The sequence below is a fragment of the Triticum urartu genome, chromosome 3, assembly GCF_003073215.2.
Source record: "Triticum urartu cultivar G1812 chromosome 3, Tu2.1, whole genome shotgun sequence".
In the NCBI taxonomy this organism is placed as follows: domain Eukaryota; kingdom Viridiplantae; phylum Streptophyta; class Magnoliopsida; order Poales; family Poaceae; genus Triticum; species Triticum urartu.
In genome coordinates, this window is record NC_053024.1 from 534,483,162 (window position 1) to 534,508,649 (window position 25,488).

At 44.4% G+C, this 25,488-nt stretch overlaps 1 protein-coding gene across 1 annotated transcript; it reads right to left on the reverse strand.

The window, feature by feature from the left end:
• Window positions 1-16,372: 16,372 nt before the first annotated feature.
• On the reverse strand, window positions 16,373-22,725 carry LOC125544826 (auxin response factor 3-like). The gene is made up of 10 exons (XM_048708591.1): window positions 22,144-22,725; window positions 21,983-22,039; window positions 21,252-21,434; window positions 21,057-21,141; window positions 20,295-20,385; window positions 20,051-20,215; window positions 19,499-19,615; window positions 19,350-19,425; window positions 17,620-17,782; window positions 16,373-17,506 (listed from the first exon to the last, which is right to left on the reverse strand). The coding sequence occupies exons 1-10, from the start codon at window positions 22,369-22,371 to the stop codon at window positions 16,710-16,712; spliced, it is 1,962 nt and encodes a 653-aa protein (XP_048564548.1). The 5' UTR covers window positions 22,372-22,725; the 3' UTR covers window positions 16,373-16,709.
• Between the last annotated feature and the right edge of the window lie 2,763 nt (window positions 22,726-25,488).

Sequence of the window (25,488 nt, forward strand, 5' to 3'; positions counted from 1 at the left end):
CATACCTTGACATGATCTTGAAGGTGTTCAAGATGGATCAGTCAAAGAAGGAGTTCTTGCCTGAGTTGTAAGGTATGAAGTTAAGACTTAAAGCTCGACCACGGCAGAATAGAGAGAAAGGACGAAGGTCGTCCCCTATGCTTAAGACATAGGCTCTACAGTATGCTATGTTGTGTACCGCACCTAAAGTGTGCCTTGCCATGAGTCAGTCAAGGGGTACAAGAGTGACCCAAGAATGGATCACAGGACAGCGGTTAAAGTTATCCTTAGTAACTAGTGGACTAAGGAATTTTCTCGATTATGGAGGTGGTAAAAGAGTTCGTCGTAAAGGGTTACGCCGATGCAAGCTTAACACCTATCCGGATAGCTCTGAGTAGAGATACCGGATACGTATAATGGAGCAACAATTTAGAATAGCTCCATGTAGAACAGTTATTTGAAATGGCTCCAAATATAGCGTAGTAGCTGCATCTACAAGATGACATAGAGATTTGCGAAGTACACACGGATCTGAAAGGTTCAGACCCGTTGACTAAAACCTCTCTCACAAGCAACATGATCAAACCCAGAACTCATTGAGTCTTAATCACATGATGATGTGAACTAGTTTAGTGACACTAGTAAACTCTTTGGATGTTGGTCACATGGCGATGTGACCTGTGAGTGTTAATCACATGGCGATGTGAACTAGATTATTGACTCTAGTGCAAGTGGAAGACTGTTGGAAATATGCCCTAGAGGCAATAATAAATTGATTATTATTATATTTCCTTGTTCATGATAATCGTTTATTATCCATGCTGGAATTGTATTGATAGGAAACTCAGATACATGTGTGGATACATAGACAACACCATGTCCCTAGTAAGCCTCTAGTTGACTAGCTCGTTGATCAATAGATGGTTACAGTTTCCTGACCATGGACATTGGATGTCGTTGATAACGGGATCACATCATTAGGAGAATGATGTGATGGACAAGACCCAATCCTAAGCTTAGCTCAAAGATCGTGTAGTTCGTATGCTAAAGCTTTTCTAATGTCAAGTATCATTTCCTTAGACCATGAGATTGTGCAACTCCCGGATACCGTAGGAGTGCTTTGGGTGTGCCAAACGTCACAACGTAACTGGGTGGCTATAAAGGTACACTACAGGTATCTCCGAAAGTGTCTGTTGGGTTGGCACGAACCGAGACTGGGATTTGTCACTCCGTGTAAACGGAGAGGTATCTCTGGGCCCACTCGGTAGGACATCATCATAATGTGCACAATGTGATCAAGGAGTTTATCACGGGATGATGTGTTACAGAACGAGTAAAGAGACTTGCCGGTAACGAGATTGAACAAGGTATCGGGATACCGACGATCGAATCTCGGGCAAGTGTCGTACCGATAGACAAAGGGAATTGCATACGGGATTGATTAAGTCCTTGACATTGTGGTTCATCCGATGAGATCATCGTGGAACATGTGGGAGCCAACATGGGTATCCAGATCCCGTTGTTGGTTATTGACCGGAGAGTCAACTCGGTCATGTCTGCATGTCTCCCGAACCCATAGGGTCTACACACTTAAGGTTCGGTGACGCTAGGGTTATAGAGATATTAGTATGCGGTAACCCGAAAGTTTTTCAGAGTCCCGGATGAGATCCCGGACGTCACGAGGAGTTCCGGAATGGCCCGGAGGTAAAGAATTATATATAGGAAGTGCTATTTTGGCCATCGGGACAAGTTTCGGGGTCACCGGTATTGTACCGGGACCACCGGAAGGGTCCCGGGGGTCCACCGGGTGGGGCCACCTGCCCCGGGGGCCACATGGGCTGTAGGGGGTGTGCCTTGGCCTACATGGGCCAAGGGCACCAGCCCCTAGAGGCCCATGTGCCAAAGGGACAAGAGGAGGGGAGAGTCCTAAAGGGGGAAGGCACCTCCGAGGTGCCTTGGGGAGGATGGACTCCTCCCCCCCTTGGCCGCACCCTTCCTTGGAGGAAGGGGCAAGGCTGCGCCCTCCCCCTCTCCCTTGGCCATATATATAGTGGGGGGATGGGAGGGCAACCATACCTAAGCCCTGGCGCCTCCCTCTCCCTCCCATGACACATCTCCCTCCTCCCGCAGCGCTTGGCGAAGCCCTGTTGGAATCCCGCTACTTCCACCACCACGCCATCGTGCTGTTGGATCTCCATCAACCTCTCCTCCCCCCTTGCTGGATCAAGAAGGAGGAGACGTCGCTGCTCCGTACGTGTGTTGAACGCGGAGGTGCCGTCCGTTCGGCGCTAGGATCATCGGTGATTTGGATCACGACGAGTACGACTCCATCAACCCCGTTCTCTTGAACGCTTCCGCGCGCGATCTACAAGGGTATGTAGATCCACTCCTCCCTCATTGCTAGATGACTCCATAGATAGATCTTGGTGACACGTAGGAAAATTTTGAATTTATGCTACGTTCCCCAACAGCTCTCTCACAGGGCGATGAGGAGAGGATCATCGGTTAGGATTATGCTATGCGATGCTACTTGGTGAACTTACCATCTACTCTCTTCTCCTGCTACAAGATGGAGGTTACCAGAAGCGTAGTCTTCGAAAGTACTAGCTATCCCCCTCTTATTCCGGCATTCTGCAATTCAGTCCACATATGATACCCTTATTCCATTTGATACCAATGCATACATATGTAGTGTAGCTCCTTGCTTGCGAGTACTTTGGATGAGTACTCACGGTTGCTTTTCTCCCCCTTTTCCCCTTTCCTATATCCGATTGCTGCAACCAGACGTTGGAGTCCAGGAGCCAGACGCCATCGTTGATGATGACTACTACTCGGGAGGTGCCTACTACTACGTGCAGCCCGCTGACGACGACCAGGAGTAGTTTAGGTGGATCCCAGGCAGGAGGCCTGCGCCTCTTTCGATCTGTATCTCAGTTTGTACTAGCCTTCTTAAGGCAAACTTTTTTAACTTATGTCTGTACTCAGATATTGTTGCTTCTACTGACTCGTCTATGATCGAGCTCTTGTATTCGAGCCTTCGAGGCCCCTGGCTTGTAATATGATGCTTGTATGACTTATTTTATTTGTAGAGTTGTGTTGTGATATCTTCCCGTGAGTCCATGATCTTGATCGTACACATTTGCGTGTATGATTAGTGTACGATTGAATCGGGGGCGTCACACTTTGTCATCGGTATGTTACTTGCCCGAGATTCGATCGTCGGTATCTCAATACCTAGTTCAATCTCGTTACCGGCAAGTCTCTTTACTCGTTCCGTAATGCATCATCCCGCAACTAACTCATTAGTCACATTGCTTGCAAGCCTTACAGTGATGTGCATTACCGAGAGGGCCCAGAGATACCTCTCTGATACTCGGAGTGACAAATCCTAATCTCGATCTATGCCAACTCAACAAACACCATCGGAGACACATGTATAGCATCTTTATAGTCACCTAGTTACGTTGTGACGTTTGATAGCACACTAAGTGTTCCTCCGGTATTCGGGAGTTGCATGATCTCATAGCCATAGGGACATGTATAAGTTATGAAGAAAGCAATAGCAATAAACTAAACGATCATAGTGCTAAGCTAACGGATGTGTCAAGTCAATCACATCATTCTCTAATGATGTGATCCCGTTAATCAAATGACAACTCATGTCTATGGTCAGGAAACATAACCATCATTGATTCAACGAGCTAGTCAAGTAGAGGCATACTAGTGACACTCTGTTTGTCTATGTATTCACACATGTACTAAGTTTTCGGTTAATACAATTCTAGCATGAATAATAAACATTTATCATGATATGAGGAAATATAAATAACAAATTTAGTATTGCCTCTAGGGCATATTTCCTTCAGTCTCCCACTTGCACTAGAGTCAATAATCTAGATTACATTGTAATGATTCTAACACCCATGGAGTCTCGGTGTTGATCATGTTTTTCTCGTGAGAGAGGCTTAGTCAATGGGTCTACAACATTCAGATCTGTATGTATCTTGCAAATCTCTATATCTCCCTCCTTGACTTGATCGCGGATGGAATTGAAGCATATCTTGATGTGCTTGGCTCTCTTGTGAAATCTGGATTCCTTTGCCAAGGCAATTGCACCTGTTTTGTCCCAAAAGATTTTCATTGGACCCGATGCACTAGGTATTACACCTAGATCGGATATGAACTCCTTCATCCAGACTCCTTCATTTGCTGCTTCCAAAGCAGCTATGTACTCCGCTTCACACATAGATCCCGCCACGACGCTCTGCTTGGAACTGCACCAACTGACAGCTCCACCATTTAATAAAAACATGTATCCGGATTGTGACTTAGAGTCATCCGGATCAGTGTCAAAGCTTGCATCGACGTAACCGTTTACGACTAGCTCTTTGTCACCTCCATATACGAGAAACATATCCTTAGTCCTTTTCAGGTATTTCAAGATGTTCTTGACCACTGTGCGGTGATCCACTCCTAGATTACTTTGGTACCACCCTTCTAAACTAATAGCAAGGCACACATCAGGTCTGGTACACAACATTGCATACATGATAGAACCTATGGCTGAAGCATAGGGAATGACTTTCATTTTCTCTCTATCTTTTGAAGTGGTCAGGCATTGAGTCTGACTCAACTTGACACCTTGTAACACAGGCAAGAACCCTTTCTTTGCCTGGTCCATTTTGAACTTCTTCAAAACTTTATCAAGGTATGTGCTTTGTGAAAGTCCAATTAAGCGTCTTGATCTATCTCTATATATCTTGATGCCCAATATATAAGCAGCTTCACCGAGGTCTTTCATTGAAAAATTCTTAGTCAAGTATCCTTTTATGCTATTCAGAAATTTAGTATCATTTCCAATCAACAATATGTCATCCACATATAATATCAGAAATGCTACAGAGCTCCCACTCACTTTCTTGTAAATACAGGCTTCTCCAAAAGTCTGTATAAAACCATATGCTTTGGTCACACTATCAAAGCGTATATTCCAACTCCAAGAGGCTTGCACCAGTCCATAAATGGATCGCTGGAGCTTGCACACTTTGTTAGCACCTTTTGGATCAACAAAACCTTCTGGTTGCATCATATACAACTCTTCTTTAAGATATCCATTAAGGAATGCAGTTTTGACATCCATTCGCCAAATTTCATAATCATAAAATGCGGAAATTGCTAACATGATTCGGACGGACTTAAGCATTGCTACGAGTGAGAAGGTCTCATCGTAGTCAACTCCTTGAACTTGTCGAAAACCTTTTGCAACAAGTCGAGCTTTGTAGACAGTAACATTACCGTCAGCTTCAGTCTTCTTTTGAAGATCCATTTATTCTCTATGGCCTGCCGATCATCGGGCAAGTCAACCAAAGTCCACACTCTGTTCTCATACATGGATCCCATCTCAGATTTCATGGCCTCCATCTATTTTGCGGAATCTAGGCTCATCATCGCTTCCTCATAGTTCGTAGGTTCATCATGGTCAAGTAACATGACTTTCAGAACAGGATTACCGTACCACTCTGGTGCGGATCTCACTCTGGTTGACCTACGAGGTTCGGTAGTAACTTGATCAGAAGTTTCATGATCATCATCATTAGCTTCCTCACTTACTGGTGTAGGAATCACTAGAACTGATTTCAGTGATGAACTACTTTCTAATAAGGGAGCAGGTACAATTACCTCATCAAGTTCTACTTTCCTCCCACTCACTTCTTTCGAGAGAAACTCCTTCTCTAGAAAGGATCCATTCTTAGCAACGAATATCTTGCCTTCGGATCTGTGATAGAAGGTGTACCCAACAGTCTCCTTTGGGTATCCTATGAAGACACATTTCTCTGATTTGGGTTCGAGCTTATCAGGTTTGAAGCTTTTTTACATAAGCATCGCAGCCCCAAACTTTAAGAAACGACAACTTGGGTTTCTTGCCAAACCACAGTTCATAAGGTGTCGTCTCAACGGATTTAGATGGTGCCCTATTTAACATGAATGCAGCCGTCTCTAAAGCATAACCCCAAAACGATAGCGGTAAATTAGTGAGAGACATCATAGATTGCACAATATCTAATAAAGTGCGGTTACGACGTTCGGACACACCATTACGTTGTGGTGTTCCAGGTGGCGTGAGTTGCGAAACTATTATGCATTGTTTCAAATGAAGAACAAACTCATAACTCAAATATTCACCTCCACAATCAGATCATAGAAACTTAATTTTCTTGTTATGATGATTTTCCACTTCACTCCGAAATTCTTTGAACTTTTCAAATGTTTTAGACTTATGTTTCATCAAGTAGATATACCCATATCTGCTCAAATCATCTGTGAAGGTGAGAAAATAACGATATCCACCGCGAGCCTCAATGTTCATTGGCCCACATACATCAGTATGTATGATTTCCAATAACTCTGTTGCTCGCTTCATTGTTCTAGAGAACGGAGTTTTAGTCATCTCGCCCATGAGGCATGGTTCGCAAGTACCAAGTGATTCATAATCAAGTGATTTCAGAAGTCCATCAGAATGGAGTTTCTTCATGCGCTTTACACCAATATGACCCAAACGGCAGTGCCACAAATAAGTTGCACTATCATTATCAACTCTGCATCTTTTGGCTTCAATACTACGAACATGTGTATCACTACTATCAAGATTTAGTAAAAATAGACCACTCATCAAGGGTGCGTGACCATAAAAGATATTACTCATATAAATAGAATAACCATTATTCTCTGATTTAAATGAATAATCGTCTCGCATCAAACAAGATCCAGATATAATGTTCATGCTCAACGCTGGCACCAAAAACAATTATTTAGGTCCAAAACTAATCCCGAAGGTAGATGTAGAGGTAGCGTGCCGACGGCGATCACATCGACTTTGGAACCATTTCCCACGCGCATCGTCACCTTGTCCTTAGCCAATCTTCGCTTAATCCGTAGTCCCTGTTTCGAGTTGCAAATGTTAGCAACTGAACCAGTATCAAATACCCAGGCACTACTGCGAGTATTAGTAAGGTACACATCAATAACATGTATATCAAATATACCTTTCACTTTGCCATCCTTCTTCTCCGCCAAATACTTGGGGCAGTTCCGCTTCCAGTGACCAGTCCCTTTGTAGTAGAAGCACTCAGTCTTAGGCTTAGGTCCAGACTTGGGCTTCTTCACTTGAGCAGAAACTTGCTTGTTGTTCTTCTTGAAGTTCCCCTTCTTCCCTTTCCCCTTTTTCTTGAAACTAGTGGCCTTGTTGACCATCAACACTTGATGCTCCTTCTTGATTTCTACCTCCGTAACCTTTAGCATTGCGAAGAGCTCGAGAATTGTCTTATCCATCCCTTGCATATTATAGTTCATCACGAAGCTCTTGTAGCTTAGTGGCAGTGATTGAAGAACTCTGTCAATGACACTATCATCAGGAAGATTAACTCCCAGCTGAGTCAAATGGTTGTGGTACCCAGACATTCTGAGTATATGTTCACTGACAGAACTATTCTCCTCCATTTTGCAGCTATAGAACTTATTGGAGACTTCATATCTCTCAATCCGGGCATTTGCTTGAAATATTAACTTCAACTCCTGGAACATCTCATATGCTCCATGACGTTCAAAACGTCGTTGAAGTCCCGGTTCTAAGCCGTAAAGCATGGCACACTGAACTATCGAGTAGTCATCAGCTTTGCTCTGCCAGGTGTTCACAACATCTGGCGTTGCTTCTGCAGCGGGTTTGTCACCTAGCGGTGCTTTCAGGACGTAATTCTTCTGTGCAGCAATGAGGGTAATCCTCAAGTTACGGACCCAGTCCGTGTAGTTTCTACCATCATCTTTCAACTTAGCTTTCTCTAGGAACGCATTAAAATTCAATGGAACAACAACATGGACATCTATCTACAACAACATAGACATGCAAAATACTATCAGGTACTAAGTTCATGATAAATTAAAGTTCAATTAATCAAATTGCTTAAGAACTCCCACTTAGATAGACATCCCTCTAATCATCTGAGTGATCACGTGATCCATATCAACTAAACCATGTCCGATCATCATGTGAGATGGAGTAGTTTTCAATGGTGAACATCACTATGTTGATCATATCTACTATATGATTCACGCTCGACCTTTCGGTCTCAGTGTTCCGAGGCCATATCTGCATATGCTAGGCTCGTCAAGTTTAATCCGAGTATTCTGCGTGTGCAAAACTGGCTTGCACCTGTTGTATGTGAACGTAGAGCTTATCACACCCGATCATCACGTGGTGTCTCGGCATGACGAACTTTAGCAATGGTGCATGCTCAGGGAGAACACTTATACCTTGAAATTTAGTGAGAGATCATCTTATAATGCTACCGCCGAACTAAGCAAAATAAGATGCATAAAGGATAAACATCGCATGCAATCAATATAAGTGATATGATATGGCCATCATCATCTTGTGCCTTTGATCTCCATCTCCAAAGCACCATCATGATCACCATCGTCACCGACTTGACACTTTGATCTCCATCGAAGCATCGTTGTCGTCTCGCCAACTATTGCTTCTACAAACATCGCTACCGCTTAGAGATAAAGTAAAGCAATTACATGGCGATTGCACTTCATACAATAAATCGACAACCATATGGCTCCTGCCAGTTGCCGATAACTGTGTTACAAAACATGATCATCTCATACAATAAAATTTAGCATCATGTCTTGACCATATCACATCACAACATGCCCTGCAAAAACAAGTTAGACGCCCTCTACTTTGTTGTAAGTTTTACGTGGCTGTTACGGGCTGAGCAAGAACCATTTTTACCTACGCATCTAAAACCACAACGTGGTATAGTGATTGATTTTTGATCTTCAGAAAGAACCCTGTTCATTGAATCCGATTCAACTAAAGATGGAGAAACTTACACCCACCAGCCACCTGTGTGCGAAACACGTCGGTAGAACCAGTCTCGCGCAAGCGTACGCGTAATGTCGGTCTGGGCCGCTTCATCCAACAAAACCGCCGAATGAAGAATCAACTAGTGACGGCAAGCAATATGTATATACCCATGCCCACAACTCCTTTGTATTCTACTCGTGCATATAACATCTACGCATAGACCTGGCTTTGATACCACTGTTGGAGAACACAGTAATTTCAAAAATTTCCTATGCACATGCAAGATCTATCATGGTGACGCATAGCTACGAGAGGGAAGAGTGTTGTCCACGTACCCTCGTAGACCGTAAGCGGAAGCGTTATGACAACGCGGTTGATGTAGTCGTACTTCATGATCCGATCGATCCTAGTACCGAAAGTACGGCACCTCCGCGATCTGCACACGTTCAGCTCGGTGATGTCCCATGAACTCTCGATCCAGTTGAGTGTCGAAGGAGAGCTTCGTCAGCACGACGGCGTGATGACGGTGATGATGAAGCTACCAGCGCAAGGCTTCGCCTAAGCACTACGATGATATGACCGAGGTGGATTATGGTGGAGGGGGGCACAGCATATGGCTAAGACAACGATCAACTTGTGTGTCTATGGGGTGCCCCCTCCCCCGTATATAAAGGAGTGGAGAAGGGGGAGGCCGGCCCTCTATGGCACGCCCTAGGAGAGTCCTACTCCCACCGGGAGTAGGGATTCCCCCCTTCTAAGTAGTAGGAGTAGGAGAGAAGGAAGGCGAGGAGAGGAGAAAGGAAAAGGGGGGGTTGCGGCCCCCACCCAATTCGGATTGGGCTAGGGGGCGCGCCTCCCACCTTTTCCCTTCCTCTCCTCTATTCCACTAAGGCCCAATAAGGCCCATATACTCCCCGGGGGGTTCCGGTAACCTCCCGGTACTCCAGAAAATGCCTGAACTCATCCGGAACCATTACGATGTCTAAACATAGGCTTCCAATATATCAATCTTTACGTCTCGACCATTTCGAGACTCATCGTCATGTCTGTGATCATATCCGGGACTCCAAACTATCTTGGGTGCATCAAAACACATAAACTCATAATACCGATCGTCACCGAACGTTAAGCGTGCGGACCCTACGGGTTCGAGAACTATGTAGACATGACCGAGACTCATCTCCGGTAAATAACCAATAGTAGAACCTGGATGCTCATATTGGTTCCTACATATTCTACGAAGATCTTCATCGGTCAAACCGCACAACAACATACGTTGTTCCCTTTGTCATCGGTATGTTACTTGCCCAAGATTCGATCGTCGGTATCTCAATACCTAGTTCAATCTCGTTACCGGCAAGTCTCTTTACTCGTTCCGTAATGCATCATCCCGCAACTAACTCATTAGTCACATTGCTTGCAAGGCTTATAGTGATGTGCATTACCGAGAGGGCCCAGAGATACCTCTCCGATACTCAGAGTGACAAATCCTAATCTCGATCTATGCCAACTCAACAAACACCATTGGAGACACCTGTAGAGCATCTTTATAGTCACCCAGTTACGTTGTGACGTTTGATAGCACACTAAGTGTTCCTCCGGTATTCGGGAGTTGCATGATCTCATAGTCATAGGAACATGTATAAGTTATGAAGAAAGCAATAGCAATAAACTAAACGATCATAGTGCTAAGCTAACATATGGTTCAAGTCAATCACGTCATTCTCTAATGATGTGATCCCATTAATCAAATGACAACTCATGTATGGTCAGGAAACGTAACCATCATTGATTCAACGAGCTAGTCAAGTAGAGGCATACTAGTGACACTCTGTTTGTCTATGTATTCACACATGTACTAAGTCTCCGGTTAATACAATTCTAGCATGAATAATAAACATTTATCATGATATAAGTAAATATAAATAACAACTTTATTATTGCCTCTAGGGCATATTTCCTTCACCATGGTGGAGGTGTTTGGACCTAAGTATCTCAGAGAACCAAATGCGCAGACACGGAGAAGTTTTTGGCTATTGGAGAGGGCAGGGGGTTTCCAAGAATGCTCGATCAATTGATTGTATGCATTGGCAATGGAAGAACTGCCCCAAAGATCTGCGGGGAATATATCAAGGTCACACCAAAGAGGCCACCATCATACTAGAAGCGGTGGCATCACATACTTATGGATTTGGCATGCTTTGTTTGGAATGTTGGGTTCTCACAACAATATCAACGTGCTTCAACGATCTCCGGTGTTCATGAGGCTTTGCAATGGGGAATCTCCGTCGTGCAACTACACCGTCAACGGCTGAGACTACAACATGGGATACTATCTTGCCGATGGCATCTATCCTCAATGGGCGGTGTTTGTGAAGACCATATCCGAATCGCATGGCAATAAATAGAGCCACTTTGCAACAATGCAGGAAACGGCTAGGAAGGATGTGGAGAGGGCATTTAGAGTGCTTCAAGCTCGTTGGGGAATTGTTCGTGGGGCTGTGATGATGTGGGAATCAGAAACTTTATGGCAGATCATGACATGTTGTGTTATTTTGCACAATATGATTGTTGAGGATGAGGGTGATGGTGTAGCCCAAACCAATGATTTTGAAGCACCCGGAGAACAAGTTGAAATCCCGGAAGATTAAGATGCAGCTCGGCTTATGAACTTTCTGCAGATGCATCAGAATCTTCGAGGTCATTAGGTGCACATGCAGCTACTCAACGATCTTGTGGAGCATATGTGGACCCATAATGGAAACCAAAGAGCTTATGTTTGAGTTGTGCACTTAAAATAAATTTTATGTAAACACTATTTATGTTTGGTACCAACATTTGTTATTTACTGTGACATTGGCTTGTATGATCGGCGTGCATGGATTTGCATGGATTTGAGAGTCCGAATTTGAGATATGTAGATGCCGGGAGCGAAATATGAGGGCGTGTCCACATGTGTTCGCGGGCGTATTGGGGGCCGGATATGCCAAGTCTGACTGTAGATGCTTTAATGGGTCATATATCTTCTGAAAAGAGAATTGTACCTTCATAAGGGTGGCCAAAGCCGGGATTGTCCCCAAGAGGCTCCGCCAGTGCCTAGTGAGCTGGTTCCACCACAAAGAACCTAACCATCTGAGCTAGGCTCAATTCAGAATGCGCCTTGTGTTATCTTAGGTGTCAACTAAATAACCATTATTGATGGGCTAATCTTATCAGTTTGGGGGGGGGGTAGAGGTAAAGATGGTTAAATTGTGTTTTTCCCATTTTAAAGTCGCTATATTGGAAAACAACTTCCAATCTATTCATCAACTGTCGCAAAGAACACTAGAAGTAACAAATTACATCCAGACCTATAGACCATCTAGCGACGAGGCGAAGGCGCGTTGCCGTCATCATCCCTCCCTCATTGAAGTCTAGCAAATCCTGTTGTAGTAGACAAGCGGGAAGTCGCCGAGCTAAGACCCAACATGACCAACGCACCAGAACAACAACCATCATGGATGAAGAGAACCATAGATCAGAAGGATTCAACCTATAGACACACAGACATAGACGAGTGAAGATCAGATCCATGCCAATCCAACAAACACCGACATTATCCCGCATGATCCGTCGAAGACACACCTCCACACGCCCTCCGACAATGCTAGACACGTCGTGAGGACGGGGCCTAGGCGGGGAGAACCTTATTCCATCTTCAAGGAGCCGCCGTCGCCTCGCCTTCCTAAACAGGACACCAGCCCTAACCGAACACAAACAAACATCTAAAAATAGAGCAACCCTCCCACTAGCAAGGGTCGGGATCCACCATGGCCCTAAGGCCATAGGGAACAAGGTAGATGGCGCCAGTGCCGATGCGGGCAGAAAACTCTAAATCGCCTAGCCGTCGGAGGGTTGCGAGACGAACACGTATGGACAAATCATGTAGAAATTGTGTTTTTGTTTCTTCATGTGTATTTTGAATTTGGATTTGTTTTTTTTAAGGATTGTACACACAACACACGTCTTGTGAACATTCACACATTTTTGAAACATGATATCATGTGACATGCCTCATACAGGTAGGGGTAAGAAACAACAGCATGGGGTCGAGCATTTGATATGCCGCAAACCCTATTCGGCCAATTTTTCGTTGATTTTACATATTTATTTATACATGTATAAAAATGTTCACCCGGTGTCATACAAAGGTGTTTGTCTAGTACAACAAATGTGTAATATTGATTAGAACGACCCGTCTGTCGTTGGATCTGGATCCCATGATCGCCAGCGAACCCACGACTTTCTCCTGCGCCATCGATAAAATGATGCGCCGAGTGGGTGTCGAGCGCATTTGATATGCCGCAAACCCTATTCGGCCAATTTTTCGTTGATTTTACATATTTATTTATACATGTATAAAAATGTTCACCCGATGCCATACAAAGGTGTTTGTCTAGTACAACAAATGTGTAATATTGATTAGAACGACCCGTCTGTCGTTGGATCTGGATCCCATGATCGCCAGCGAACCCACAACTTTCTCCTGCGCCATCGATAAAATGATGCGTCGAGTGGGTGTCGAGCCCAAGACCTCCAACTTCACGTGCAAGCTGCCCACCAGCTGAGCTAGCTCTTTTGTCCGTCTTGAAGCAGACTAAATTATTTTTCTACTCTAGTTTAAAAGGTCTTCTGAACAAAACGCACGTACTGAAGACACTAGTAACTGCTTCCACTAATTTAGGCCTTAACCTCTCCTAGCCCATGCATGCATGCTGGAGCACACTCGCATCTCACGTGCATGGCGCATATTTCGCCAATTTTTAATCTTACTTTATTTTATCTTCCAATTAATTTTGACAATAAAAGTTGTGCATTAATAACCGTTAATTATAGACCATAGTAAATTTTGATCCGATGAAAATAAAAGTGTTGAAACATACCCCGGTAATTTTTGTGTAAATAGCATAATAATATACGTTTTATCAGACCAGGTAATTTAGGTACAAATCGCAGTAATTTTGATCTGGAGCAAAAAGTTGTTCAAAACATACCCCGGTAACTTTCATATAAATAACATGGTAATACATGCATCACTGGCCTGGTAACTTACGTGCAAACATCACGATAACTTGACCCGGTGAACAAAGTTGGTTAACACATACTCCGGTAACTTATTTGTTAATATCATGGTAATATACGAATCACCGAGGACGTGATATTTAGTAACTTTGACATGGGGAAACTTTATTATTGAAAACATGCCCCTCCCATCGATAACTTCTGCGTAAATAGCATGATAATATACACACCGCGGACCTGATAACTTTGACTCGGGATTTTTGTTGTTGTTGAAAACATACCCCGGTAATTTGTGTGTAAATAACATGGTAATATATGCACCATATACCTGATAACTTACGTATAAATGTGATAGAAGTTGTATGACTCACGCGGACCAAAGACCTGTGACTCACTGAACACTAAGTGGGGGCGGCACCTCCCAAGGCAAAGGGCGGCGATAACTTATGTGCCTCGGTGCTGATAACTTTGGCGAGGGGGTGATAAAATGTACCCATGACGACTTTAATGTTAATAGCACGGTAACTCACTCATCGCAAACCTGATAACTTATGTACCCCGGTCCTGGTAACTTTGCCGCCGGTGCGGGGGAGGGCCGGGGTGGTTGATGAAATATACCATCGTTAACTTTTGTGTTAATAGCATGATAACTCACACATCGCACACCTGATAATTTATGTATCTCGGTCCTGATAACTTTGGCATGGGGTGTGAGGGTGTGTGTGGGGGGGGGTGATGAAATACCCACTGGTAACTTTTATGTGAATAGCATGGTAACTCACATATCACAGACCTGCTAACTTGTGTACCTCAGTCCTGATAACTTTGGCATGGGGGAGGGGTTGACGAAATATCTCCACGATAATTTCTATGTTATAGCACGGTAATATACACATCACAAATTTGATAACTGATACATAAACACCGTGATAACTTTTTGATCAAGAGAAAAAGTTGTTGAAAACAAAACCCCGTAATTTGTTTGTGAATATCATGGTAATATACGCATCGCAGGGGGGATAATTTACACACAACACAACGGTAAATTGGAACTGGGGCAAAAAATTGTTGAAAATATACCCTCGATAAATTATGTGAAAATAACATGGTAGTAGACACAACATAGACGTGGTATCTTATTTAGCCCTGGCGTGATAACGTTTGATCCCAAAAAAGATGTTGAAACACATCAACATAGGTATACTTTAGAAGGTCTCGCCACGATTGATTTTTTAAAAATATTTTTCAATCGGACCGTCGGTTTGAACTACAAAACATTTTAAATTTTCGAATAGAGAAAATCAAGAATGATATCAACTTTTTATCAGGTCTACGATGCGTATATTACCATCCTATTTACACACAAATTATCAAGGAAAGTTTTCATAAACTTTATTTCTCCGGGTCGAAAGTTACCTGGTCTTTGTCCACGAGTTATCTGGGTCGTGCCGTATAAATTACCATGTTTTTTACGAAAAAGTTATCGGGGTGCGTTATAACAACTATTTTTTTCTCTAGGTCAAAAGTTATCGTGATTTTTGTGTGTGAGTTATCAAGTTCAGAGGTTATAAATTACCATGCTCTTTACGAAGAAAGTTATGGAAGTGTGTTACAACAACTTTTTTTCCTGAGGTTAAATTTTTACCTCGGTGGTTGTGCTCGAGTTATCAGGTCTGTGTTGCACATAATTACCAGGTCTCGTGCAAAAATTATCATATTATTACACATAAGTTCCCAAGGTATGTCAACAACGTTTTTTTAGGTTAAATACCAGAATGTACTTTAGAAAAAAGTTACCACTATGTTGTATATACTAACAAAGCAGCTGACTATCTAGAAAAATAAAACAAAAGACAGTACAAAAGGGAAGAAAAAAAGGTTAAAAAAGAAAAGAAAGAAAATGGTTTATCTTTCTCATGGTCGCGTCATCGTGGAGTATAAATATTACCTAACCTAATTATTGCCCAGAATTTAAGCTAGTTCAGTTGGTTGCGAACACCTATGTTGAACCATAGGTAATGGGTTTGACTCCCAATTTGTACATGTTTTTTTACCACACCAGAAAAAAGAAAATGGGAGAAGGGAGGGGAAAGAAGCGGAGGGGAACGAAGCGGGGAGCGCGGATCTGTCGCTAAAGACCGACTGGTCGTTAGCACAGTCCTTTGCCAAATAGCACAACGCGTGATGGCTTTTGGTTGGCCAGGCGAACGTCCAGGCTCCGCAAACCTCCCACAACTACATCTGGTTTGTGAAAATTTGGACGCACATAGTGTTTGTTCTCGGAGCTAAGTTTTTTTTAGGGATCTCAATTTTAATAGAGAGCTAGGAAATTCTCATATGACAGAGACTTGGCAAAATTGATGGTTTGGTCAATCGACTGAGCTTTAAAATATTCAAAATCTCTCCGTCTAACACTACTGTAAACGTTGCCGTATTGGACAAAGATAATGCAAAAACACGAAATAGGGTCCATTAGACACATAGCATAAATTAAGTACTAGCGGTGGTACATCCATGTCCAAGGAGATAGCAAATCAAGGTTCGATACAGATACAGAAGCGACACACATAAAGTCGTCTAAAATACATATAAGGCTGGAGGATTGGATGGACTAGAACGACAAGTAGTGTGCATCAGGAATACGGCTGGGACCGAACGACCGAGGGAAAATGCAAGGAGTGGCAGCTGCATGCTCACATGCATATTCACCGAAGGTCCCTGAATGCGCAAAGACTAATTATTAAAGTTTCTTAGAAAGAGCACTACGAAGTACTTGGATCATACTGGAACTGGAGTGGCATCATATTCCCAGTGGAGCGGCGCAGAGGGCATGAAGAGCGCCGGGAGTGGCGCGGTTGTATCCAAACAAGTCTAGCATCCGCGGATTCTGACAGTCGACTTCATGGTTCCCTTCCTTGGCACAGTCTTCTTCCGTTGGCAACATCTTCTCAGTCAAGGAAAACCCGAAAAGCATGCAACTGGTTCTGGCAACCTTCCTTCCATCAGACCCAAGCTTAGCAGCACCATCACCAGAAGCCTTTCGAGTTCCAAGTGGGTTAGGCTGGCTGCCAATCGCAGCTTCTTCGTTGTTCTTGCTGGCCAGCCAGAGCTGTGGTGCAGCAACTGTGGATGAGGGCGAAGCCACTTCTGCTGGCGGCGGAGTAGACAGGGAGAGAGGATATCCTTGAGCTGCAGATGAAAACCCTCGGTTCATGGCGGACGAGGTGCACATGTAGTTGTACAGCCCATATCCCCCTTTGGCGGAACATGTATCAGACACCATTCCTTGGAACAAAGGAACCGTCTGACAAACTTCTTGACCTTGCAAGACCTCCGGGAACCCAACGGATTCACCGAAGCCTACAGGTTGGTAGGCGAAATAGGGGCTTTGAGGTGGAAGCCTGCTTGCTGGACCACTCAGCATGCAGCTTCGTGTATCAGCAAGGAACCCCGTACCATCAGAACGCCTGAATTCTGTGGCGCCACCTGGCTGAGGAGGACATGTAACACGATGAGTTCCAGAACCCATCAATTCTTGACCTTGCAAGACCCTGGGGAGCTTATCAGCTCCCACGGAGTCCGGACGACCATTTCCATCTACAACATTTTATGGCCAAGTCAGTTAACATATGGTTAAGAGTCGTAGAATACCAAGCATACGTGGTTACCTACAAAACGTCAGCACTGTGCCGTGGGAAGTGGGAACTTACACAGAGTTGGGACGTCCACATTTCCCTGAGGGCACAGTTTAGTTCGTTTAGAACTGGATGCTGACAGAGACTGAGCAATAGAGACCGAGCCACCAACTATCTCGATATCCCATGGAGATAGTCTATTTTGGCTATTACAGTCTGTGCCATCCTCCCATCTTACCTGAACAAGAGGGTATCATTTCAGTTCACAGATAATCAGTGAACCAGTCAGCTATTAATTAATGCTTGGTATAAAAGATACTCCCTCCATCCCACAATATAGGAGTGTTTTTGACAGTACACTAGTGTCAAAAAACGCTCTTATATTATGGGACGGAGGGAGTACAGTACAACTCTTAATGCAGCTTCAGTTATTCTACAGCTAGAGCAAATTAGGACATAACTTCCAATTATCAATTCATTTTCTAAAAAGACATTTTCATCACCATGCTATGTTTTAAAAAGTACCCCTACCCAAAGGATAAAATCTAAATAATAAAATGTGCGACTTAATCTCTACCACTTGCTTAAAAAAAGAACTATTCCTTTTTCCTTGAAAACCGCCTTAATTGTCCCACCTTATATTGACTTACCAAATAAAATTATGTTTCCTTTGGTAAGCCAATAATTGTCATTAATAAATTGATATATGATAATCTAATTGATCGCGCTATTGCTCTTGGTATCAATGAAGATTCATTCCAAAATAAGGCCGATTGGATCGAGTTGAAATTCATGCGTAAAATATACGATGATACGGAGCTCACCTCCAAAAATCATGGTATAGAGTTTTTCACATCGTTGATAGATTATTATAAACAATAAGATCGGTCATTAGCTATGAAAATCCAAGCTTAGTTAAACAATACTAGTATTAGCTTGGAACTTGAGAAAGCAATGGAAAATGACCCCAAAAACTTCATTATTATGGCTATAAGCCTACTTTGGTCAAAACAATACTAATTTGAACTAAAACCATGACAATTATTCTGGAACGAAGGAGTACCAAATAAGTTTTTTTTAGGTAGGTAAATCACGGGCAGAATCCTATATCCTATATACCTAAGAGAGTCATCCCCACTAACTATTTATCTCAACATGCAAGCATGCCACCTCATCATACAATAATGAATGGGATAATGCCCACCTCAACATGCAATCATGCATGGGAAAAGACCCACCATAACATTCAACCATGCATGGGAATTTTTTTTCCATCTAATTATTTTACTTACATTTAATAAATATTGTTACAACTATACATAATCAAATATAATAAGTCATGTATTTTAAATTTTGGTTCTCATGTTATCAACCAATTCCTGCAGCAACGTGCGGGGTATCCTCTAGTTTTATAAACATTTATTTACACAATCACATTAATATGGGCAGGTAAATTACAGGCTAACATAATAGAATATTGCAATTATCTAGTATCTAAAAAATTGCATTTTAGGCTATGTGTAAACACTATTTTTTGGTAAGGCCATAAGGTGGATTGACAAGTCTCTGTGCATAAATTTAAGGGTGAGTAAACCTGAATGTGAGGATGTGTCTTATAACACATTGTGAGCACTTTAAAGTCCTTCAAGCCTCATTAGAGCATTTTAAGTCAGGTTCATGGTCAGGCAATATAAAGGGCCCAGAAAAAAATACAATTATCCAAAATACTGCAAGGCAGGACGAAGATAATGGCGTTCTGAATTGCTAAGACCTAAATGCTTAATGCAATCGACTAAAATGCCTACCTGCAGGCTTTTCCATTTTGAACCAGTCCACCTAATGGGGTCTACTTCATTAATACCTGTAATTATTCCAGATCGCCTACAAAACAGGAAGTAAAACTCAGTTACATATTGTACAAAACTAAATTTTAGTTGAGTTGAAAGGGACAGACCTCTCATTAACATCTTCACTCCCGTACTGAATCTTAAACCTCATTCCAATACAAAATGGACGATTCAGGCTCTTCAGGAACTTCCAGTACGGAACAATAAATTCGGATGCAGCAGCCCTGTAGAGAGTTTAATAAATTCAGATTCAAAGTATGTACATGTTTTATGCTCGCCCAACCTAAAAGGAATAGCTTTTCTATGGTTTCAGTGAACAGGTTTTACTGTCCTTTTGTAGTTAAATATTATAATGTATTTTCTTGATGAACAATATGACTTATATACTCCCTCCATCCGAAAAAGCTTTTCCGGACGGAGGGAGTATGTGCTCAAACTAGAAACCTACAAATACAAACAGGGTTGTATCATACTGCTATTTTTAGCGAGCACCAATAACCTCCTTGTTCACCATCATCACCACTATACTACTTAATGTATGGGAAGGCGCTGTGTTAATTAATAGCACCAATAATGTATCATCCAGAATTATATGTCCAATTTTAGGGCAACCTTATAATACTACTTAAGAATGAAAATTATATGCTTAATTAACAAACCTTGGATTGTAACAGATGTGAAAAACACTTCTATGTTTCAAGGAATTAGCCACAGCAGACAGTGTGTGTATCTTTGAGCTGTTGCTATTGAAAGATTTCAGAAGGGCCTCATTTTTAAGCTGAATGGCTCTCCTTACACCAAGTCGTAGTTCACCATCATCACCACTATAAAAGGGAAAACACTTTATGAATAAGAGAAATAAGGACAGAAAGATTTAAAGTTCATCATTGTTCATTTGCTTACCGGAGAAATAAGACTGCATCCCCAGAGACAAGTTTCTTTTTATTGACAAACGAACTCCATCCAGTCGTTAAAAGATGCCTACGTGGTTGACCTGGAAGCAAAGGAGCATTTTCATAACATCGCACATGTACATTGCTAGAACAACAAGATACTGATATATTTGCTTCAAAATCAGAATGAATGATAGGACCGCGGAGAGCAGTCTGACCATTATTTTGAAAAAAAAAATGTAAGGCGCTGTGTTAATTAATAGTGCAATAAACAAAAAATAATAATGTAAGTTGCAAATGCATAATCTAACTCATATTAGTAAATTTTGGGCTGTGTAAATAAACCTGCTTATGAAGCATAAGATGTGGTGCTGGGAAAGGTTACCAAGGGAACTTATGCCAGTCCATCAAAGGGCTAAACAGAAAAAAGAGAACAATAACAACGCCCAGCTTACAAAAAAGAACTACCTGTGAGCTGAAAGTGGAAATTTAGAGTTGAGGCTACATCTTCCATATATTTAACAATGCTCACTAAAAGAGTTCTCCAAAATTATATTAGGTATGTGTGTTTGACGACTAAAAAGCAGTTACAGAGAGCTTTCTTCAGTGGGCTTTCTTTGCCTCCGAATAAATGATTAGATGGAAATATCATACATAATCTTCCAATTGAAGCATCAAGTGTAACGTTTACCAGCAACATAAAAATAATACATAATGCAAAAAAGAGCACTGCATGCTCCTGGTCAAGCACTACATTCAGCACTGATCTCACCTCTATAGATATGGCGGAACCTCCACTTCGCTCCATGCAAATCCTTTGCAACAAGCTCTTGGGAAGGCCTGACCTGCTGGTAATCCTAAAAAGAAACAATATAATTGAAGTGGTTAGAGGCGCAATACAAACCATGAAAACAAGGAATCATTTCAAGAGCCAAATGGCCCAGACAGAATTTCCAAACTCACTCACCAGTGGAGGGAAACAGTCCTCGGCAGCACGGCGGGGAACAGAGAATCCCCCGTGTGTGCTCGTGTCAGAGGCCGTTAGTGTCTTGCAGAACATGTGCAGCATCCGGGACTTCCTTTCTCCATCACCATCCTCCATGTCATCTTCGCCTTCAAACCTACCACCTCCCATGTTCTTCTCAAAGACCTGAACCAATCAAGATTGTGCGGTTATGATGCATTCGGCATGTCCATAGGAACAATCAACAGTTCAACTTCAAAAACAGAACATTCCATTTCTCTCCTTTCTAATAGAAGAGAAATCCAGAAGTTTGTCATTTCGCATTGGTGACTTAAGTTGATAGATTATAGTACTGGCATTCCTAGTTAGCTTTTTCTTTTACAGCAACTATCCCTAGTTAGCTTAATAGGCCAGGCATGCTAAATCAAGAAACATTGCACGACGAAAGGTCTTCCGTGGATTAGGATGCATGCAGTAAATGAAGTACTCCGTAGCTAAATGATGGAGTACTAAGGAATTGCTAAAAACACCTAGTAGTTTATGTACACATGTACTTAGTAAACAAAATGTAGGCGTTATTAATTACACTGCATCATTGCAGCATGCGGAAACCTGAACACCAACCGAAGCGGCCACACATTTCACCTCACACCCCCAAAATCCCATGGAAAAAATCATGGGGGCACACACATGAATCCAGCAAAGTGACTGGATGGAGCGGCATCTATTCTTACCTCGCCCTCCGCCACCATAGCCAGTCGCGCATAGACCTCGTCCGTCGCCGGATCCGCCTGCAGCAGAGACAGTCACCAGATCAGCACCACAGCCAGCACAGGAAGAGGCCAAAAACGAGCAATGACACGAGCAGCGGCGCGGCGTGCTCCGAAGGACTCACGCATAGCTCGACGTCCACCACGCGGCACGCCACGTGCGGCGGCAGGGCCACCGGGACGTCCCCCCCGCCGCCGGCCCCCGCGAGGTGCGCCTGCGGCAGGTAGACGACGGCGCTGCCCCGGCGCGGCAGCGCCACGACGGGCCCCGCGCAGGCGTGCCACAGGTCCCGGCACACCGACACCGCCGCCGCCTTGCCAGGCTCGCCCGCCGCGTTGAGATCGATGCCCATGGCGCCCGCCCGCAGCCCAGCCGTCCCGTCCGGAAAAGAGGGGGCGCGGTTAAAAGCAGGCGGGCGAATCAACCGCGCGCGGCCGCGGGGAGGATGTGGGAGCAGCGGGATGCGGAGCAGGGGGAGGGCCCCATTAATGCCCCCGAGGGCGTCGCTCTGCAGCCATCTCCTTGTTCTAGCCCCCCGTCCCCATGCCGCCCTCGATCTCCTCCTCCCCCCTCCCTCGGCTGCCGCGCGCGGAAGCAAGGTCGCTGTTGGGGTGCTGTTCCTGCTGCCGCTGCCGCTGCCGCTGCCGCGTCGCTGTGGGCTGTGGCTGAGCCTGAGCCTGAGCCTGCTGGGGACTGGGACACGAGTCGCCCACGATTTTATGACGCGGGCGTGAGGCGTGGGGCGTGGGCGTGCCTGGGGACGGATTGGGCGGGGCTTTTCCGTCGTCCTTCGCCGCTCTTTTCAGGCCTTTTTTGGTTCATAGAATAGGATTATTGTAGGAATAGAAATTTTGTAGGAAATGAGATGGCATGTATGTCAAATCCTATGAGTAGGAATAGAAAAGGAGATGTCATTTGGTTGACATCAAAGGAATTTTTCCATTGAATCTAGGTTCTTTTTTATTTTCCTATAAAATGTGAAGGATAGGAACCAATCCTGTGTAGGAATAGAAATCTATTCCTATGAACCAAAAGGCTCTAAAGGAAAAATTCCTATAAAAATCCTATCCCACGAAATTTCTATGAAATTCCTACAAACCAAAGAAGGCCTTAGACTTTTAGTGGCACGGCGCGGTGCGGTGCTCCGTGCTCTGCTCCGCTGCCCGCCCGCTCAGTGGCCACTGCTCGTGGCCGCAGCGGCTGCCGTTTTAGGCCCTGTCTGATTCAGCTGTGGATTTTTAAAAGCAGCTATGAAAAATTTGTTTTAGAAAAACAACTATGAAAAATCTGATGTGAAAAAGATGTAGGTCATTTGACAAACTAGCTGATACAGCTTTTTCAGATTTTGACCTGCAGCATAATCAGATTTTGGAAAACACGTCCTGGGATGCTTCCGCTTTTGGTTCAGATTTTGACAGCGGATTTTTGAAATCGAATTCTACTGGGTTCGCCCTTTGGTTTAGATTCTGCTGTGCGGCAGCGAAATTCGTCGATAAAAACTGAAACAAACAGGCCTTAGGAACCACTGTTCCCCCACCAGGAGGCCACCGCCAGGCCCAGGCCCAGGCGCCAGCGCCTCGGGTAGGGAGCCTACAGTGCCCTGCCACCCTACCCCGTCAGCCGTCACCAACGGTAGCCTCGCCCCTCGCCCTCGCGTTACGCTTACCCCGTCTGTCGTGTCGTCACGCCTCGCCTTTTTTCCAACGGTGGTGAACAAAAACGGCCGTTCAACCTTCGTTCTGAACAAAGTCAGACGCCCGCCTTGTGAGCTCGAATTTATCTACTATACTATGTCCGTTTGTTTGGTTGTGGATGGACACATGTGGCTACTTACTTACGTGCGTGCGTGCGTGCATGTGGTGATGATGGTGGCGTAGGAGGACGGCTGGCCGTAGGTGATGAAATGAAAGCGTGCGTTTATGGGCCTGGGTCCTCTCCTCTACTAGGACAGGTGGTTCGGTTCCTACCTATCCATGCATCCATCTCGGCGCTGTCGTGTCGCGGCACGTATCAATGCGTGCGCCCGTCGTCGATCCGCTTCAATGCTAAGCATGCAGTCGACCGATCTGACTGAGTGGCTGACTGGCTCTGCTCTGCCTCTGCTGCAATCAATGGCCGATAAGCACGCAGTGATTGCCCGCCCGCCCCCGGGCTCACGGCCACGGCCACAGTCACAGCCGCAGGCCTGCCTGTTTCATCTCCTCCCGGCGGAAGACAGGGAGCTGTAAACGACTGGAAACCGGTCCGTCCAGCTCCGGGCAGCGTCGCAGCGCGCCAGGGCGTGGTGCGGTCAAACTGGAACAGGCCGTGCCGTGGCCATTTCCCTGCTGCGCCAGCTGCTTGCTATTTATAAATCGTGTGCCCATGCTAGTCCAGTCCAGTCCGTGATCAGGCACGGCAGGCTAGCTCATCAAACCTTTTCCTTCGATCTAAGAGCAACGCGCCGATCCAAATTTAAATTAACGCCTATTTTATTTGCTTTTTGTTCGTTTGGACTGGCTGCCCGTTCATCGTTCGTCTGTATCGGACCAGTGCACCCAATCGGTTGATCCAATTTTCGCCCGTGCAGAAAACAGTTTAAAAAGAACCCATGGCCAAAGATCATGCCAACAGCCATAACATCGTCCAGAGTTCATGTCGGCGGCCATGCAACGTCCGACATACATGCAAGCCTCCAAAAAACACCACATAGTTTATGTTGACGCGCTTGCCAGCGGTCGGCACACATGCCAGCACACAAAAAATGGGTGGGAGCTCAATCACGCCATCTCGACCGTGGTCATGCCGACACGCTTGTCAACATACAAAAAGATGGCGCTCTCCACGATAGATCAATAATCAAGTTTGAGCATATCTGCCTGCATCTTCTTGAACCAAGGCCTCTTCCTCGGGAATACGGTGCTCAAGTCCACCTTCATGATCTCCATCCCCTTCAATATGGAAGAGAGCGCCACTTCTTTTGCTTTGGTCGCCTCGATCGAGCATCTTCGCTTGCCTCTTCACCTCCATCTCGAGCTTCTTTGCTTGCATCTTCGCCTCCATCTCGAGCTTCTTTGCTTGCATCTTTGCCTCCATCTCGAGCTTCTTTGCTTGCATCTTCGCCTCCATCTCGAGCTTCTTGCTTTTATATCTCCATGCAGGTCTTCATTTGCTCTTCTTTGTCTTGCCGGCGCTTCTCCTCCCTTGTATCCTTTTGGGTCATCTTCCTTCACGCTTGTCCTCTTACTTGGAGTTGGTCTTTCCCCGCGGTCGCGGCTTCTCTCCCTCACCATGCTCCTCGACGGCTTCCAGGCCTCCATTCTTCTGGAGGGCCGCATATTGCTCCTTGAATTTCTCGTCGCCCTTTATGACCATCCAACAATGGGTGAGAGTCAACGGCTTGTTCCCATGTTGGGCCTTGAATGCTTCCAAAGCTTGGAATGCCTACAAATGAAGACAAGAATGCATATTCATATGGATAACGGTCAGG

What these genes read in the sequence shown, in the direction of transcription:
- LOC125544826 (XM_048708591.1), bottom strand. Translation starts at nt 22,371, where the DNA reads ATGGGCATCGATCTCAACGCGGCGGGCGAGCCTGGCAAGGCGGCGGCG. An exon ending in GTTCCGCCATATCTATAGAG is followed by an intron (nt 20,386 to 21,056) that starts GTGAGATCAGTG and finishes CTTTGCTTCCAG; the next exon opens with GTCAACCACGTAGGCATCTT. An exon ending in CAAAATGGAAAAGCCTGCAG is followed by an intron (nt 17,783 to 19,349) that starts GTAGGCATTTTA and finishes CCTCTTGTTCAG; the next exon opens with GTAAGATGGGAGGATGGCAC.